Below are 18,531 nucleotides of genomic sequence, written 5' to 3'. Positions count from 1 at the left end.
TGGTACAACCTGTCAATCATAATGCATCTATTCATTCGCCACATAGCTGCTTGCCCAGCATTTCTCTCCAGCTGTTGTTTTTGGATATGCTCAACAAAAACAATGTCACGTCACACTGCCTTTGTTTGGGCTCACAAGGGGACACCCAGTAAAGTCAACAGAGAGCACCACTGTTGCCTTGTTTTTGCAGGTGCATCTATTTCAGATGACATCTAATGTAATGTACAATCAATGCATAAGAGAGACTGAAAGTAGAGTCACTAGCTGGCTCACTATTTATAGTTGATAAATCAAACTGAATAGTGAGCCAGTTAGAATTATTTAGAGAAAATCATCGTTTACATTTCAACAGGAGCACACGATTAGTGTTCACTTCTGTTACAAAACATTGGTATCGAAAAAATGAAAAGCAAATTAATAGAATAGAAAGCCAATGAATACAGCATGAAACTAGAAGCACTCAGAGAGTGCAGACCTCCGCCAAGGAAGCTACTTGATAAAACATTTGATGTTACACCCTATTTTCATTTTAAGTCTTTCTGCCTTCTTTTTGTGGAGTTAGAAACTGCAATGTTTTGCCCTGTCCCGCAATTCAATTTGTGGTCACTAGGGATGTCTAGATTTATAGGCCAGCAATGGTGAAGAATCTTTAAAAAGTCCTGGTCCCGGTTCGTGATCCGGATCACCACCAGAATGTAATCACTTGTTTGGGTCATTACCAACAACTCCACAAAGTTTCATCCAAATCCGTTGATCAGTTTTTGAGTTATCCTGCTGACAGACAAACAGACAAACAAACAAACAAACAAACAAACAAACAAAAACGAAAACATTACTTCCTTGGTGGAGGTAACAACAGCAATCATAAATGGCAACATGCCCCCTTGACAATGCTTGGTGCACCTGATTCTATGTGTTTGGTGCTGTGTGTTTGGCGCCAGACCATTGCAGTATGTATGTGTCAGCTGGAAAACTAGTTCCTTTGACATAAAAGGCAGTGATTAGCTTGTCAGTGACAGGGATTAAGGTAGGCAGCCAGAGTGTCAGAGTATGTCAATGACAGATTGTGACATGCAGCATAATAAACTAATAAACTCAGACATGTTTTCCACAGAAATATAATATAATATAATATAATATAATATAATATAATATAATATAATACAATACAATACAATACAATACAATACAATACAATACAATATAATATAATATAATATAATATAATATAATATAATATACAGACAAAGGGTTTCCCTTTCAGGCCTACTGTACTTGCCACATTGCACTACGCCAGTCTTCTGTACCAACAACAGCAAGCGAAAGAATGAGTTCTTCTATAATTCAGTAAGCCCCACGTGTCTGGTGTGATGCACTGATGTACTGTCATCTATAGTGTTATAATTATTGTGTGAGATGCAATTGAGATGCAATATAAGTAGTTATATGAATATCAGTGTCACACTTCACTGATGAGACATAAGGTCATTGTACTGAGTTGAGTCTTAATCTGCTGAACAATTAATGTAAACTTTATATTCTTATAGGACCATTCCATTATTTTCTTTCTATATATATTTTTTTCTTTGCATCTGTTAGAATGTTAATACCATAAAATCCAAACAGGACCTTGAAATATTAGTTGTTGCAAAATTAGAGGGGGCCCAGAATTGGATCCTCATTACATTGTATTGATTGGGTTTGGGGCCCTTTCAGAGGTGTTTGTCCCGGGCCCAGCCAAAGCTGTCAGCAGCTCTGACAAGTATCACTCTCAACAAGACATTCAGAGTAGTCGTTCCTTCCTTTTGAGTTAATGTAAGCTGGGGTTGTATAGTTTCACCTGACCTTGTTTTCGGTCACGTTGGTTTGTCTGTCTGTCTGTCAACAGGATAACTCAGAAAGTTAAGCACGGATTTTGATGACATAGAGTTGAGAAAGGACAAAAGGACCAAGTGATTACATTTTGTTGGTGATCTGGATAACGAGATCCAGGATTAAAAAAAAAAAAAAAAGATTTTCAACATTGCGGGATAGGGCGAATATTGACATTCCAGTTTTTAACTCCACAAAAACAAGACAGAAACCCTTGAAAAAAATAGGGCGTAACATAGTCAAACGTTCTATTAAACAGCTTCCTTGTTCTATCAAAAAGCTTCCTTGACTCTCTGAGTGCATTTCTTGTTTCTTTTGTTTCCTGAATGTTTACATCATACTGGCATGTTGTTTAGGAGCCTATAATGTTGGTGGTTGCAAAATCGAACAATTGAATGTGAGCAATTAGTACACGTAAACGTTGGTGCCATTCAGATTCATGGCATCTGTATCATCTCAAATCTGAATACTGCAGTGTTCATTTGAAGACAAAAGCTGAAGAAGATGTTGTAAACATCCAAATATTAATCAGGCGTTTGCACCTAATAAATGGTAAAAACTTTAAGCTGCAGTGTGCTCCAGCCCCTGTCTTCAATTGAGGTTTGCTTCGCTGGTGATGCACCTGCAAGTTGAGGGATGATGTCTAGGCTCCCAATTCAACATAGCTTTGATATAATTGTTTTTGTTGGCAAACACCTCTAACACTGATGCATTTGAGAGAGAACATTCCAGGCCCATGCCATGATTGAGCTCCACCCTTGGTAGTTAAAGCAGCGAAGCTCTCTACAGGTGCCTTCACATTCCATCCTTAGTCACTCTCTCATCACCGCGTGAGACAGGTAGGTGCACTGTGAGGATGTCAATGACTGGCAATGTAATGTGATTTCATTATATTTATATTATATTGATTTGTGAACATGGCCTAGATATGTATTACCCACAGTAGATGAAGGGTTCATTTGCAAAACGGTGTATCTCCATTTTGTAGAATGTTGGGAAATTGACCTTTTGTATCGAGCATTCCATGTATTGAGAATTGCATTGTAAAATGCATTTTATATAGGTTAACAGTAAAAAGTATGTTCTCAAAATATTTGTAATAATAAAATGCAAAAGTCAAAAAATGGAGATACACCGTTTTGCAAATAACCCCTTCATATACGTTAAATAAGGTGACTGGAAGTGTTTGAAAACTTCAGCTCAATAGTGCCACTAACTGGCATTAAAAGTGACATGAACTTGTCTTGTGATGGAACTGAATTACTAAAAAGGACCATGTACATGTTTCAGAGCACCAGTTAATTTATATTCTCGGCATAGCATTACAGTGCTGTTGAACAATTTTATTTTACTTCTCAAATCACCCCGTTTTTTTTCGTGATTTGATACTCAACCGATTTGCTGAAGACTATGACCTCATAACTCATTAGCAGAATATGTATTTACTGTATAGATAATTAATGCAAAAGATCTATCATTTAAAAGTCAATGGTTACATTTTAACACAGCCACAGAATCCGGCACTGCAGGTTGTGTTACTCTAAGCTGTGATCATTCCGTTTGTATTACACAGATGAGTCATAAAACACTTTGTCATGCCTGGAATGAAAACATAAAACCAGATGCCAGGCCTGTTAAGATGACTCCTACCTAGGCTCCTAGACACCTAACCTAGCTTTGTTGGACCGGTCTTAGGGACTTGTACATTCACATGTTCATTTTAGATACTTTTTTTCCTTTTACCCCCTCTGTAGTATTCAACCAAATTGCCTAAACGATTGTGACTCTAGTTTTGAGTTTTGTGTTCCTCTGAAATGGGATAATGCATTTTGGGTAACACTTAATTTTAACGGGCCTTAATTACAGTGTACTCACTCATCAGGTACAGTGGAATAACTGGTGTAATAACATGTTAGTAAAACTGAAGTAGCCTACATGTTATTGCATTATATATTTCTTATATATACATACCATAATGACAATAATGACCATAATGTACTACCTGTATGAAGTGGCTTTATAATACGTTGCCAAAGTGATGAATTCTCTCAGGGAGGCAAAGGGCTGAACTGAGACCCAAGGCACCCTTGGTATATATACAAAAATACAGTACACGTAAGTACACTGTAATAAAATACCCGGTAAAATAAAGTGTTAGAGCATTTTGTATTATCAAAAAAGACTTGACATACCTGGTGTAAAAAGGTTAAAAAAGGCTTTTCATAACTCTAATGAAAAGCAAAAAAATTTGAAGCAAGCCCTATAAAGAAAGGCCACTGGTTCATAATCTGTGCTTATCGAATTAGTTGCTTGGCCTGCCACATAAGGCCCAGCCTAATGCACCCACCGACCAAAAGCTTTGCAAGTTCCCTGTTAGGCTGAGGAGTTCTGCATGGTCTTTTTTGGACATACCCTTTATTAGGGTTGACAAATGTGTTAAACTGCATTTATATGTCCATTTTAGTTGCTTTCAGCCAATTTCCTCAGAACCAATATGACCCCAACTTTATCACTCAGTCAATCTGGCATGACTAGTGTTCCTCAGAAGTGTTCCTCAGAAATGGGACAATACGCTTTGTATTGTCATTATAATCACTTGCCGCCATGCTACTTTTCAAGCCTGGAATGCGAAGGCCCAAGGCACCCTTGGTATATATACAAAAATATAGTACACGTAAGTACACTGTTGTGGAAGTTGCCTTAAAGGGCAACTCCTGCCAATTTCGATGTGCTGTTGTATTGCTCATGCTACCCTTAACTTGTCAGGACCCGGTGACGCCGCAGTTTTTGGCTCAGCCCTTTCCGAGATATGAGCTATTCTAATGGGGGCAACTTTTGTTTACATTTCAAAAAACATTTTTATTTATTCCCAAAAACATCCAAAAGGTTACGCAACATCAGCAGATAGCTAGCAAACAGCGATACCTTTTGGGAAAATATTTGGAGTAGGCCTATGCTCATTTTTTTAAAAAATGTAAACAAAAGTTGCCTTTCTTTTTCTTTTTTTACACCATTGCCCTGCTTTGGTACACAGCCAATTTCCTCAGATCCACTATGACCCCAACTTTATCACTCAGTCAATCTGGCATGACTGTTTGTGTTCCTCAGAAATGGGATAATACGCTTTGTATTGTCACTCATTATAATCACTTGCCGTCATGCTACTTTTCAAGCCTGGAATGCGAAGGCAAAACAAACAAACAAACAAACAAACAAACAAACAAAAAGCATCCTTCATGTCTGGAATGAAAAGGGGGGAAACATAAGGCAGGCATATGATGAGTTGAGTTTTATTAAGGTTGCTCTCCTGCGTTGGTTGGATCAGTTTTCTGAATGGCGTTTTTTGTCCATTCTGTTTTTGAGGGTTGCTTTTACATGTTCATTTACTTTATTTATGTCCATATTTTTTGTTTTATTTTAGTTGATGAAGTTTATACCTTTGCTGATGACTTTGTTGGTGTATGTATTCCCTGGTTACTCATAATGTATTGATAGACTGCTTCTGGAAATTAACCCATTGATGCCTGATGTTGCGTTGCGCAACATTGGCCCTGGCGCCTGGAGCTGCATTACGCAACATTCAGGCTCATGAGATTTGAGACAACTTTATTCAAAATCTCTGTTTGTTTGAGATGAATGAGCACATTCTAATGAAAGATGAGGGTCTTAGCTTTTAAATGCAACTTGGTGCATATTTTTATGTGCTTCAGATATTTAGGTTTTTATAGGTTGAGGGCACCTTTTCCTTAAAAGGGCTCAGGCATTCAGCACCCTTTTTTGCAGGTGCCTTAGGCGTCAATCGGTTAAGGGTGAGAAATGGGGTGTGCCTTATGTTTCTTTTTATGAGAAACGGAACTCTCTTGGCCAGGGCCGCTGCTACGATTTTGGAGGCCCTAAGCATATCTGGTCAGAAGGCCCCCCTCATGATTAAATAATAATAATAATAATAATAATAATAATAATAATAATAATAATAATAATAATAATAATAATAATAATAATAATACTCTCCTAACTAATATATATATATAATGAAATTCAATTGTTTTTTCATGGCATTTTTTAGTCAATCTCAATTTAAGAGCCCCCAAAGTGGTTGGTGCCCTAAGCTCTCTGCGTACTCTGCTTATGTCTAGCGGCGGCCCCGCCCTTCGCAGAGATAAGACTCTGACAAATATGAAGGAATGTCACTGATGTTGTTTATTTGTTTACCAGTTATTTACTGCTGGCCTTATGACAAATACAGTATGAACAGCAAAATAATATGGTACAAGGGAGATTGGCTGTAACCCTACACATATACGCAGCCATAGGCTACACTAGCACAATTACTGTTGTGCAAACTAAACATTCTTTACAACAACAAACAAAGAACAATTTCAGAAATAGTCAGTGATTGTATTTTTTGTCAATTTCACTGCATTCCTTGTCTGAATATTTTCATTTAAGTGTGTGCAAAGGGAAAAGGTGTCCTATGTTGAAAATAATCCATTTTGACAGTTGTAATATTTGCTGTATTGTAGATTTTCTGAGACATCTTTCCTTCGGTGACAGAAAATGCCGTCCCCAAGGATATGACAGAGGGTATACACATGGCTGCTAGACTTGTGGTCATTGCCGTCTTTGGCATTGGTGAGTGAAATCACAACATTGTAGGCCCTACTGTGGCGTTAACGTCCACTATGCGGCTGACCCAGGTTCGATGGGGGCCCGGGTCCTTTGCCAGCCCTTCCCCATCTCTCTCTCCCAACTTGCTTCCTGTCTCTCCCCCACTATCCTGTCATGTCTTGTTAAAACTAATATTGGCTTGAAAAGCACCCCCCCCCCATACACACACACACACACACTATGTACGTAGTAAATGGTAAAAAATGGGGTGTTATTTCAGTGCAAACTTTGTTGACATGCTAAGGTCAGGGGCAGTGGGCTTTTCTTCAAAAAAGGATGAGAACCACTGCTGTATTACATATTTTTTCAATGTGAAGGTGGCATTTCAAAGAACAAATAAGACTCTCTAATGCATGTCTCATTTGCGACAAAAGACGATGCATTTAAAGGAGAACTTCTGCCAATTTCAATATGCTGTTGTATTGGTCACGCTACCCTTGACTTGTCAGTACCCGGTGATGCTGCATTTTTTGACTCATCCCTTTCCAAGATCTGAGCTATTCTTATGGGGGCAGACTTTATTTACATAAAAAATCCCTCTTAGCCTCTTAACATAGGCCTACTCCAAATATTATCCCAAAAGGTATCACTGTTTGCTAGTTGTCTTCTGATGTTGCATAACCTTTTGGATGTTATTGGGAATAAATCATGATGTTTCATTTGAAATGTAAATATACTCTGCCCCCATTACATTGACCAGGATCTCGGAAAAGGCTGAAGACAAAAAAAAAATCTCATGTCGAAATTGGCAGAAGTTATCCTTTAACTTATAGACGGATCTGCCCCAAACTTCTTTAGTATTTGAAGGGGTGGTGACGAGCTTGGGCGTTGGCCAAGGGCGGTGAGAGATAAGCTAAGATAATGTTGGCGGTATGGGCTGCAGGTCTGATCAGAGCCGCCCATCTGAATTGGCATCTTACACCACTGCAATCCTCTATTGTTTAGATATTGTATTTGTGAACGGTAGCATAGCGTGATTTATTATAATTCTTGGTTTCAGGCCACACCAAGGTGGAGTTGTTTTTTAATAGGTGTGGCCCACAATCCAGTTTCAGTTACTGCATACTGACATACTGAGAGATGTTGAGCTACATTGATTGGCAGACAGATAATCCATTATGTTTTTTTTTTTTGCTGTTGGTTAGCCCCGGAGCAATCCTCAGTGCACATATTGATTGAACACTAGGGTATCCTTGACACTACAACTGTTATAAATTAGCTGTTACCAGAATGGCAATGACCAAGTCGTAATGTATTCCTAAATGCAGTGTGCATTGTAATAGTGATGTACTATGGTATCTATCTATCTATCTATCTATCTATCTATCTATCTATCTATCTATCTATCTATCTATCTATCTATCTATCTATCTATCTATCTATCTATCTATCTATCTATCTATCTATCCCATTCTAAATGCTCCACATTTAGGTCAGTGATAACATAACATAACATAACATTACATTACATTACATTACATTACGGTGCATTACATTATTATTGGTTTAATATATATTTTTCTCTGTAGGCTATTTGTCATCATTTGTGGCTGCAGAGGTAAGCTGCTGCTACACACACTCAACACTATATTCAGTGTATGCATATCAAGACTACAGGGTGTGTCAAAACAGGAATAGGATTGTTTTTTTGTTTTGTTTTTTTAAACATTTTTTTTCCATTTCTTTTATCTTAAGCAGCAAATACATGTATTGAAAGGATGATTTTACCCCAAACAGATTTTTTTGTGAATGATCAACAAAGCGGTTATATATGTTGTTAACAAGTCACTAATCATTGTGTCAAAGTGAAATTTCTTTAATGTTGTCCTATGAAAAGATATACTTACAAATCTGCAAAAATGTGAGGGATATACTCAAATATGATATATACTGTGCCTATATTTACCACCACCAAATAATCATTATGACTTTTTTCTTAGATTACGCAATAGAATCTTCTCCATGTAATTTATAATTCACCATGCATTGATCATAAAAAAATACAAAGGCCAGCATACATTTTCAAAATATATGACTAAAATTACTCACCCTGTCTTTAATGTGTCTCATATTTGTGGCCCATCATGTTTCAATGGAAAATGTTAAAATTGTGTTCTCAAAAACATCTTGTGTACCCCAACAGTGCAACTCTACACAGATAAATGGTAAGACTGGGCTTTCCAATACTAGTTCTATTTAAGTCCTCAGTGCATTCAGTTTAGTATGTTTTTGGAATTCAATGAATGTTTGTAGAACTACGATAGGTGATGTGTTAATTACATTTTCCCAAAATCGCTTTGATTCATTTCTAGAATCATTCTCACAATTTGCAAAACAAAATTCTCTTCTTCAAAATCCTGAGTTCATATCTGTGAAGTTAAGTGTCTCTGTCAATGAACAAAGCAGTGCCAGCGGAATAGGTATCAAATCCTCATGTCATTACAGAAAAAAACTCCAAAATGATTCGTCTTATTGTCAATACAACAGTGTGCCCTATGTGCTGTGTATGGCTAAAGTATAGCTAACTTGCAAACGGTCACCCTGGTGTCATAAAATTCAGTGAAATGAATATGGCCTCTTGTGACACAAATCCTGTGGCAGTAAAACGACCCCTAACCCTAACCTGTTAGTGAAGATTTTTTTTTTTTTTTTTAACAAAAAAGATAATTACGTTTTCCACTTGGTCCATACACCTCTCTCTTTCTAAACAAAACAATGCTAGGCTATAGCAATATAAGATGTGCCCAGACCCAAACAATTGTGTACACCTCATGCATCATGTTTTTTTTTAACATCTCTTTTAGGCTTGGAACAATGCATTTCTGACAACAGGTAGGTTTGTTTCCTCTGGCAACGTCCTGGTCAATTTTTAAAATGTGTAAAAAAAATCAAGTGTCAGTTAAGTCCTACTGCTCATAATGATCTATCAATACTGTTGATATCAATAAGTATTCATATCGAGTTCAAATGTATGTTATTCTAATGGTAGGCCTATGATGTTATATGTGTTATATGCTGAATGTAAGAAATACAAGAAATTAAAGAATGGTTTTGTCACCATATATTTGGCCACAATCCTATAAACGTACCTTGAAGTTTTTCTTTTTTTAAAAAGTCATACATTTTTTCATTGGTCTGTTGACGTGCCTCGTTTCCACAGCACTTTCAACAGTTCCACTGAGAGGCAGTGTACTCCACCTTCAACGTCTTACACCAGTTCTCTGGTAAGATGACGACCAATTTGCAGTCTCTACTGTATATACATTTTGTTGTTAGGATGTAGAGTGTCTATTGATCCCAAAGGAAATAAATGTGTCTAGAAGCACACATAATACAGATAATGCAGGTACAGGCATATTGCACACAACGACATACAGACATCAAGACATACTTTATCAACATAATGCACAGCTCGGCATTAGGGGTGGTACGGTTCACAAATGTCAAGGTTCGGTCCATATCACGGTTTCAAGGTCACGGTTTTCGGTTTTGTACGGTTCTGTTTTTTTTGTTTTGTTTTTTTTTTTTTAAATAAAATGTATTATATAAAAATTAGAATGAAAATGTAAGCTTATCATGGGTATGTTGAATTTGACTTAATTTAACCCAACTGAAAGAGGAAAGATATCAATGATTTTAACATGCTTCCATTTATTTCACAAAAAGGGAGAACTAAGTCCTAACTTTTAAGTTGACAAATATTCAAATATTACATGCTATAACACATTTGACATGTAAAAATAAAACAGCTACACTCCTGTAGGCAATGGGACCATTAGGTCAGTGCAGTATGACTATTTTGGTTAATGACACACTGAGAACGAATTGGACTTTTATTTTGATACCGCTTTCTGCGAGTTTTGCGCTTATGAATCAGTTGCTTCCTATAATGAAACTGCCGGCCGTGAGAGGCATAGAAGTAAAATCAGAAGTCAAATTCAATTTTAAGTGAACAACTGATAGGGTTATGTTATGTTAAAATGTGAAAGTTAAGGTAACAAATAATTTTAAAAGATCGTTTTTTTTTAGAAGTGTATGCACAAGAATGTTTCACAAAACTCCTGTGAAGCTGAGCCTTTTAAAACAGTCAAATTTTATTTTTGTTATAGTGTTAAACATCAATGTTAACTAGGCAACAGCACAAAGTCCCCTTCCGTCCATCAGAGTCTAACTGGCTACATATAATTAGGCCAGTTGATTGCAGTTAAGGACAGCGCAGTGAATCTGATGGATATGTTCAATTATCTCGCATTTTGCCGTCCGGAATCCCCATTCAATGCCACGTGGATATAGCCTACACTAGGCTACTGTAACGTAAGTCATAGTCTACTTTGTTCTGCTAATCTGTCATTGTTTGTAAATTCATGTTCATTTAATTTAAAATGGTCAGCATAAAGGCTGGGAACAGTCACTTGCGCTAACGTGGAGAGAGAGGGGGGAGACGGTGACGCTGCTGACCGACCTGCACTTGCTTGTAGGCTACTGTAGCCATAGTCAGCTGGCGCATGCTGTTACATTATGCATTTCAGTTGGCTGATAGAAATCAGTCTTTCCACACTCAATATCCTACGTAGTCTTTGTGTTTTATGCTTGTAAAAGTAGTAGGATTTTATTAATAGCGTCATCCGCCGGTGGTCACTCTATTTTTTTTTTTTTTTGAAACCGTGGGCACCGTGCGGTTGCCCACTACCCCGTTCCGTGACATGCAAACCGTACGGTCTCGGTTTGCAACGCAAACCGTACCATGCCTACTCGGCATACAAACAAACATTAACAGGAGAGCACCGACCCCCCCCCCCCCACACACACACACACAACATGATTTTTTGGCGCCTCCTAGTGGCATTAATTGTTGCTCATCACCTCATAACACACTCTCAGAAATCAACTACTATGCCCTCTAGTGTTCGACCTTGTTATCACATATTGCTTGAAATACTGCGTGGCAGCATCATATGATAATTAGAAGAGTAGGCCTACATCATATCAAATTAGAAGAGTAGTACATACAAGTTTATTGTGCTTGATTTTTTCAAAATCAAAGGATTGTAAAATGACATTTGCTTATTTTCCCTTTAAGATACTGAAGGCAGTGGACAATGTGACCCAGCACATACTTTGTGAAGGCCGCTCCAATGGCAGCATCGGGATAGAGAAGTCCAAGCTGATCCAGGCTGACCTGGGCCAAATCATCAAGTTGACCCTCAGTATCCTGGCTCAAGTAGTAAGATGAATATTTAAAATAATAATGTCTGTGCCATATGCAACATATAGTGCAAAATCATGAAGTTGACACTCAGCATCCGGGTTCAAGTAGCAACCTGAACTTGGAAAAAAGCTTGCAGAATATGGCAAAAGGGTTGTTTAAAGGAACAGTCCACCTTTTGTTGATTTTCAAAGTATTTGCAGTATTTCCAAGCATTATTCACGAATGTGCATATCATTTTCTTCTCTGTGTTTTCAGTACTTAGATGAATGGGTAGGCCTATCAGAATTATTAAAATAGCTTAGCATAATCAGTGGAAGTAAATAGGAGCATTAGCATCAAGCCACGGGTGATCACAGGACAGGATTAAATAGCTGTTATGCTGTTTTGAATTTTACATTAATTTTAAATTAGTTTATATTGTAAGTACATTTGATGTTTTTTTTTGCTCCCATAGACTTACATTGCTACGCTTAATTTGACTGTACTGCTACACGAAAATTCTCATGTATTCCCTTATTTTACTAGGACTTATGTAACTAAATATGAGCAATTTCTTGAAATGAGGTGGAATGTTCCTTTAAATTTGCAATATAGTAAAAAAAAACTTCATTGTTTTTGCATTGCTATCTGTAGGCTACTACTCAAATAAGCACTGAGGAAGGCTGTGGATAGGAATATTGTACTTCCCTTAGGTAACTACATATCTGTTGTGAGAACATGAGCTGGAACAAAGCGGAAGCATAAACATGAAGGTCCACTGTATAAAATGTGGGTAGCTGCTATTGAATGCATGCTATTGGAGAACATCAACATCAAATAAAGCCATATTGAGTATAATTTACACTCATCATCTCAGGCATTTTCAAAATAAATGCTAGCACCAGTAAACCCAAACATGAAGAAATGTCTTAGCTACAGTCAGATCTCATTTGTGTCACTTTGTACAAATATTTGATAGCCTGTACTATTGTGTGCACTTTGAAAGAGACTGTACCGTGTCAGAATAAAGCCCCTTAAATGTGTACGTTTGCTAATATGAGTGTGTTTTCAATGTTTCAGAACCCAGCACAACAAGCCTCTGAGCTGGTGGGCATATTTGGAGCTTTGGACACCCTCACCCCAGACAGCCTGCAGAGCCTTGAGTTTGTTGTGGCATGGGTCAACATCAGACTCCTTCCTCTTCTCCCTCACCTGTCCAAAGATGTCCTGATACGCCTCAGTCAGGTGAACTTCACCTGTGCAGGCTACCAGGCAATGTGAGTACCGGTATCCAAGCAGGGGTGCTCCTGGGCCAGAGCCCCTCCCATACTGTTGGTGGGGGCCCTGTGAACTTGACAGTCTGTATGGTGGGGGTGGGGGTTCTATTGGGGGCTGGAGGCACAGCATATAATGGATAAGATGTTTGCAGATAATGTGAAGCATTTAGTGGCAAATGTCATTGTTTTGATTAGCTGATTTGAAAAATGGATAATGATATAATGACTAAAACAATATACAACATATTACACGATTATCCCATATGATTGGCCAAACACACACACAGGTATGTTAGACCAGTTCTTAAAAAAGGGCTAACTATTCGTCAATCCTCCAGTATTGAATCGTACAGAGCCAATAACAATGTTTTTTTTCCCTTTTAGCATTAAGGGTTTCAGTCAACAATATGGGCTCATCAAGGTGGAACAGCGGATCCTTCTTTACAGCCATTTCATCTATGGGTTCCTGTCAAGGCAGGATACACCAGGTATTTTTTCCCTTGTAGAATCAGCTGATCCTAATTTCTGCTATGCTGTCTTTCAGATGAGAATGATTGTGCAAAGCCCAGGCTTTCAGCTATTGGTCAGAAAGTACAAAGTGCTGAATCCAAAAGTCAGCAATTGTACAATTACTTTCTTTTGTACAATTATATTTGTTAATGACAACAAAGGGCAAGGTGGCTACGGAGGAATTTCTAGACCTCTGATAAAGGCTGCTCATTAACTCCAAACGTAATCTCTTTCCCCCTCACTGACGTTGTCTTTCCCCGTTGCTGATGGGGGACCAAATGCAGGTGCAAAATGCGCCTACGTTTGTTTTGTAAGTCTTTGTAAGTTTTGCCAGGAAGACTTTAAATGTCACAGTGCACAGCCAATCAGCAGTTGCCATTTGCGTAATAGTAGCAATGTGCCTAATACACCAAAGACTTGTCTATGACACCATTCAAATACACTAGACCCAGGTGCAAAGAGCATCTAAAGACAAAGAAAGATATTGGGGAAGTTATTCCATTTTTTCAATTGAGGATCTAGTACAACACCTGTGGATCTAGTACAACCTGTGGATCTAGTACAACACAACCATTTCCCGGCATACTCATGAAACTGTTCTGAATGAGGGTACATGAATGATTGTAATGCCTTCTGTTTTCTGTTTCAGATCCGGGCTGCATTGCTGGCACGTCTGGCAGCAAAGACTGGCTTCAGACAAACTTTGGAGACTTTGCGGATTATGCGCCTCTGAAAGAACTACAAGAGCTGAACGGCAACTTTTCTGGAGTAAGTGCTATATTTCAGACTACTCACTAAAACCCTTAATGTTCATTCTACGTGAAGATATTGACAGCTGAGATGTCATTGCTATTATCTGCTAATAACCCATTTTGTATCCACAGTTGGCGACTTTGGAGACGCTCTCATCGGACCAGAAAGCTGAGCTGATTCTGGACCCGAGCAGCGGCGCTCTTGAGAATGCGACTGTTTTGAAGGAAGTGTTTGTCACCATAGCTGGATCTCCAGGAGATGGGCAGCTCGACGACTTCTTCCAGACATTCACCGTTCTCACAGCGCAGGTGAGCGTGCCCTATGGAGAGCCAAACTTGATCGCTTCCCACATACCATTTGGATCGGCCCTGGGCAGTGGCAGCGTACGCGGGCATACCTTGGCGCTTATACTGAGCCTAACTGAATTGGTGTCTCTTTGTTTTCAGCAAAACATCACCTACATTACCAACGCCGCCGTGAGAGATGTCATGCTGAACCTGACACTGACAGCCCTGATTCCCAGATTCCCCACCTTCCAAGCGAGCCAATTCACCCTGTGGTTTGAGGTCAATCTAGTTGTTCTGCTGGCCAGCGTCCGTCCCGAGAGCCTGAGCGTCATCCCCATGAATGTCAGCTGTGACTCCCTCCAAGCCATGTGAGATACTCCTCCTTGTCGTTCAATCCCTCCAGCCGCTTTTACTGGCAGTGTAATGCAAAGACGCGGTAGCAGCTCGAGCTGACGCTTGTCACTGTTCCTTCCTTTTAGAATCGTGGCTTTTGACAAGGCTTTGAAGACCCTTCCGCCTACAGTTTCAGGAACTCTCCTGTCTAGCCGACAGCATTTGACACAGAGGTTCCCAGAAGGTAAGATGCGAACGACTGGTGACCTGTTTCTCAGCTTGAAAGTATTTGATTCCTTCTGTGCATGGCTGTGACAGTCACTTGTCTAATTTTTGCCCCTTTTGTCTTCTCACACAGGCTGTAGACCACCGGCTCCAGTTGGCGTGGTAAGCACTCTGAACGAGTCACACAGCACGACACGCGTTGATACTTTGGTAATGCAATAGTACATGTTTTCATTCAGTCGTATTCATGCACATGCTTGTCTTCTTTTTTTCTTTCAGTGCACAGAGACAGTTGTGGATGGTAAGTCCGTTGACCAGCGTGCCTTGCGTTAGCTGACTTGAGGAAACTTGTCTTTTAATTGGTTTGCAATGCAAAAATCCTTGATAATGTGATATTTTTCTTCTTCCACAGAGGAGAGTCTTTGTGCTGAGGCCAACAGGTGAGTAAATGAGCAAATGCACCATCAGTGTGAAAGTAAGGTGTTTTGTTTGAGAAAGGACAAAAGTAACATGCATGTCTTTGTTTGTGTCTCGCAGCATGTCCATGCAGCAGCTCCTGGAGTCGGCAAACTCCTCTGGGTCGCTGTGCCACCTCAGCATGAGAGACCTTGCCTGCTCCTCGGTAAGATTGCCCAGCGCTTCCTGGCAAATGGCCTAAGCGGTGCTCACTGGCGAGGATCTCCTGGTGTTTTGACAGCAAGTGACAAATGAGATGCCTGTGAGCAACTGTCACTGATGTCGTTTTCCTTTTTCTCTTCCAGGTGGAGTCTCTGTCAGTGGACAGTTTGGTGAGCCTACTGGAGTGCAAAGTTCCAGACAGCGGCAGCTACTCCAAAGAAATCTGGAAGGCCTTCTTTGACAAAGTCTCTGACAATCTGGACGAGGCCCTCGTCCGCTACTCCAGCAAGGTAGACGTGGTGCTCTAATCTCATGCAACGCTACTGCTTTCCGTGCCAGTCTGGCCTTCAACACCCTATGTTTTTTCCTTTGTCACAGGCCCAGAACCTCAACCAGTCTCTGGCCACGGTCCTGGAAGTCATAGGAGAGGTCAAACTCAACAACTTCTCCGAGGCACAGTTGAGAGACAAAGCCTTCATCAAGCAGTGGTTTGACATCAGACTGCAGCCATTCTTGCCATCTGCGAGCAGAGAATTCCTATCGTGCCTTGCCACCAAGAGTTTCACTTGCGAGACCTTCCGAGCCGTGTACGTGCCTAAACTTTACCGCCAAGCTTGGCTTTGACGCAAGGTCATTCTTTCTCGCCACTAAGTCCATCTCATCTTTTCCTCTGTATTTTTGTTTTCTTGCTTCCAGGGTCACTGCTTTCAGCAACCGGTCAGCATCCATGGATGAGGAGCAAAAGAGATCCATCTTCACCCACTTCCTTTTCCTGTTCCTCTCTGGTGGAGACTCAGCAGGTTTGTGCAGGAGAAAAGACGTCCAGGCATTGCGGACATTTCCCGAGGCCTGGACACTCGTATAACTCTTTCGAATGAGAACAGATAAGTGATCATCGTGCCTTCTGTATTCTGTTTCAGATCCGGGCTGCATTGCTGGCACCTCTGGCAGCAAAGACTGGCTTCAGATCAACTTTGGAGTCTTTGCGGATTATGCGCCTCTGAAAGAGCTACAAGAGCTGAACGGCAACTTTTCTGGAGTAAGTGTCTTGCATCGTTTTCCGATCTGTAATGAATTCAGTTTTAAGCTGACTTTCAGAGCAACCCTGTTAACGCTCTCGTTTTGCCTGCCGTAGTTTGAATCTCTGGACCTGCTGACGCCAACCCAGACTGCACAGCTGACCCTGACATCAGGAGCGCTGAATGACTCCACGAAAATTGAGGCTGTCTTTGATCGCCTAGAGGAGGGAGATGCTCTGCTAAACGTGGATCTATTCCTCACAGCTCTGACCGTTGGTCCTGAGGTAAATAATGCCTCTAAAAGCGCAGAAAAAAATGCCACCACGCCAGACTGGTGCCCTATAGACGCTTACGTCTGTCCTGTTTCCACAGATTCCAGAAATTGCCCTGCCCGTCAGAGACCTGGCCATGAACCGCACCTTCAAAGTCATCAGCGTGAACTTCCCGCTGTTTGATGCCTCGGCCTGGTTTGCGTGGTTCCACGTGAAACTCATTCCCGTCCTGCCCAGTTTCACCACAGACATGCTCATTCAAACAACTGCGACGGCCAACTGCACCAACTACCAAGTCGTGTGAGTACTCATTGAATGGCTTTTGTGGCTCCTTTGCACCCGCCTTGAGTAGATTGGTTTCATCGTAGAAGCTGTGTAACACTTTCCCGTAAAATCAGCATACTCTTTTCTCTCTCGTAGTGTGAAAGGAATGGGCAAGGTATTTACCAAACTCGGACCAGGGAAAAGGAGAGAACTGGCCGCAGTCCTGGTGAATCATCTGAAGCGGTCATTGGCCTTCTTCAGAGAAGCAGGTGAGCGAGCTTTCCCTCACCTCCCGAGCCTCGTGGCAGCGCCTACATCTGGGAAATGGTTATGAATTTCAGAGGTGTTGGCTCTTTCTTCAGGCTTTGACACACTTGTGCCTGTTTTTGCAGCCTGCAGCCTGAACATCCGCAATGATGCCGAATGGCTGGAGGTCAACCTGGGTCCTTTCTCTAAAGAAGTAGACTACAGTGAATTCAAAGAACTGAACATTACAGGGGTAAGAGAGAGCCCGTTTTCTACTTTCCAGTTTTCCCTTCTCAACCAAGTCAGTGAATGAGTGCTCTTTTGAGATTTGTAAGGTTTTGGTGCCATACGCGTGCTTGCTATTATCTGCTAATAACCCATTTTGTATCCACAGTTGGCGACTTTGGAGACGCTCTCATCGGACCAGAAAGCTGAGCTGATTCTGGACCCGAGCAGCGGCGCTCTTGAGAATGCGACTGTTTTGAAGGAAGTGTTTGTCACCATAGCTGGATCTCCAGGAGATGGGCAGCTCGACGACTTCTTCCAGACATTCACCGTTCTCACAGCGCAGGTGAGCGTGCCCTATGGAGAGCCAAACTTGATCGCTTCCCACATACCATTTGGATCGGCCCTGGGCAGTGGCAGCGTACGCGGGCATACCTTGGCGCTTATACTGAGCCTAACTGAATTGGTGTCTCTTTGTTTTCAGCAAAACATCACCTACATTACCAACGCCGCCGTGAGAGATGTCATGCTGAACCTGACACTGACAGCCCTGATTCCCAGATTCCCCACCTTCCAAGCGAGCCAATTCACCCTGTGGTTTGAGGTCAATCTAGTTGTTCTGCTGGCCAGCGTCCGTCCCGAGAGCCTGAGCGTCATCCCCATGAATGTCAGCTGTGACTCCCTCCAAGCCATGTGAGATACTCCTCCTTGTCGTTCAATCCCTCCAGCCGCTTTTACTGGCAGTGTAATGCAAAGACGCGGTAGCAGCTCGAG

The 18,531-nt window shown here is 40.7% G+C and overlaps 1 protein-coding gene across 1 annotated transcript in view; it reads left to right on the top strand.

Annotated features, from left to right (window-relative positions):
* The first annotated feature begins 2,688 nt into the window (after positions 1–2,688).
* The window catches only part of LOC134441047 (uncharacterized), a 52,315-nt gene continuing 36,472 nt past the window's right edge, over positions 2,689–18,531 (top strand). Inside the window, exons 1-27 of the mRNA XM_063191243.1 lie at positions 2,689–2,711; positions 6,427–6,504; positions 8,070–8,098; positions 8,684–8,705; positions 9,345–9,372; positions 9,701–9,764; positions 11,621–11,764; positions 12,809–13,005; positions 13,390–13,493; positions 14,165–14,283; positions 14,400–14,576; positions 14,715–14,923; positions 15,035–15,132; positions 15,247–15,275; positions 15,393–15,414; positions 15,526–15,553; positions 15,651–15,735; positions 15,875–16,021; positions 16,110–16,318; positions 16,428–16,531; positions 16,652–16,770; positions 16,867–17,034; positions 17,123–17,322; positions 17,443–17,555; positions 17,679–17,785; positions 17,927–18,103; positions 18,242–18,450. Of these exons, the coding sequence (XP_063047313.1) occupies positions 6,447–6,504; positions 8,070–8,098; positions 8,684–8,705; positions 9,345–9,372; positions 9,701–9,764; positions 11,621–11,764; positions 12,809–13,005; positions 13,390–13,493; positions 14,165–14,283; positions 14,400–14,576; positions 14,715–14,923; positions 15,035–15,132; positions 15,247–15,275; positions 15,393–15,414; positions 15,526–15,553; positions 15,651–15,735; positions 15,875–16,021; positions 16,110–16,318; positions 16,428–16,531; positions 16,652–16,770; positions 16,867–17,034; positions 17,123–17,322; positions 17,443–17,555; positions 17,679–17,785; positions 17,927–18,103; positions 18,242–18,450 (2,966 nt within the window). The 5' untranslated portion in view covers positions 2,689–2,711; positions 6,427–6,446. The remainder of the gene's footprint in view (positions 2,712–6,426; positions 6,505–8,069; positions 8,099–8,683; positions 8,706–9,344; positions 9,373–9,700; positions 9,765–11,620; positions 11,765–12,808; positions 13,006–13,389; positions 13,494–14,164; positions 14,284–14,399; positions 14,577–14,714; positions 14,924–15,034; positions 15,133–15,246; positions 15,276–15,392; positions 15,415–15,525; positions 15,554–15,650; positions 15,736–15,874; positions 16,022–16,109; positions 16,319–16,427; positions 16,532–16,651; positions 16,771–16,866; positions 17,035–17,122; positions 17,323–17,442; positions 17,556–17,678; positions 17,786–17,926; positions 18,104–18,241; positions 18,451–18,531) is intronic.

This window comes from Engraulis encrasicolus, chromosome 24 (assembly GCF_034702125.1).
Source record: "Engraulis encrasicolus isolate BLACKSEA-1 chromosome 24, IST_EnEncr_1.0, whole genome shotgun sequence".
In the NCBI taxonomy this organism is placed as follows: domain Eukaryota; kingdom Metazoa; phylum Chordata; class Actinopteri; order Clupeiformes; family Engraulidae; genus Engraulis; species Engraulis encrasicolus.
Note: the sequence above shows the minus strand (reverse complement) of the source record. Positions and strands in the feature narration are given on the sequence as shown.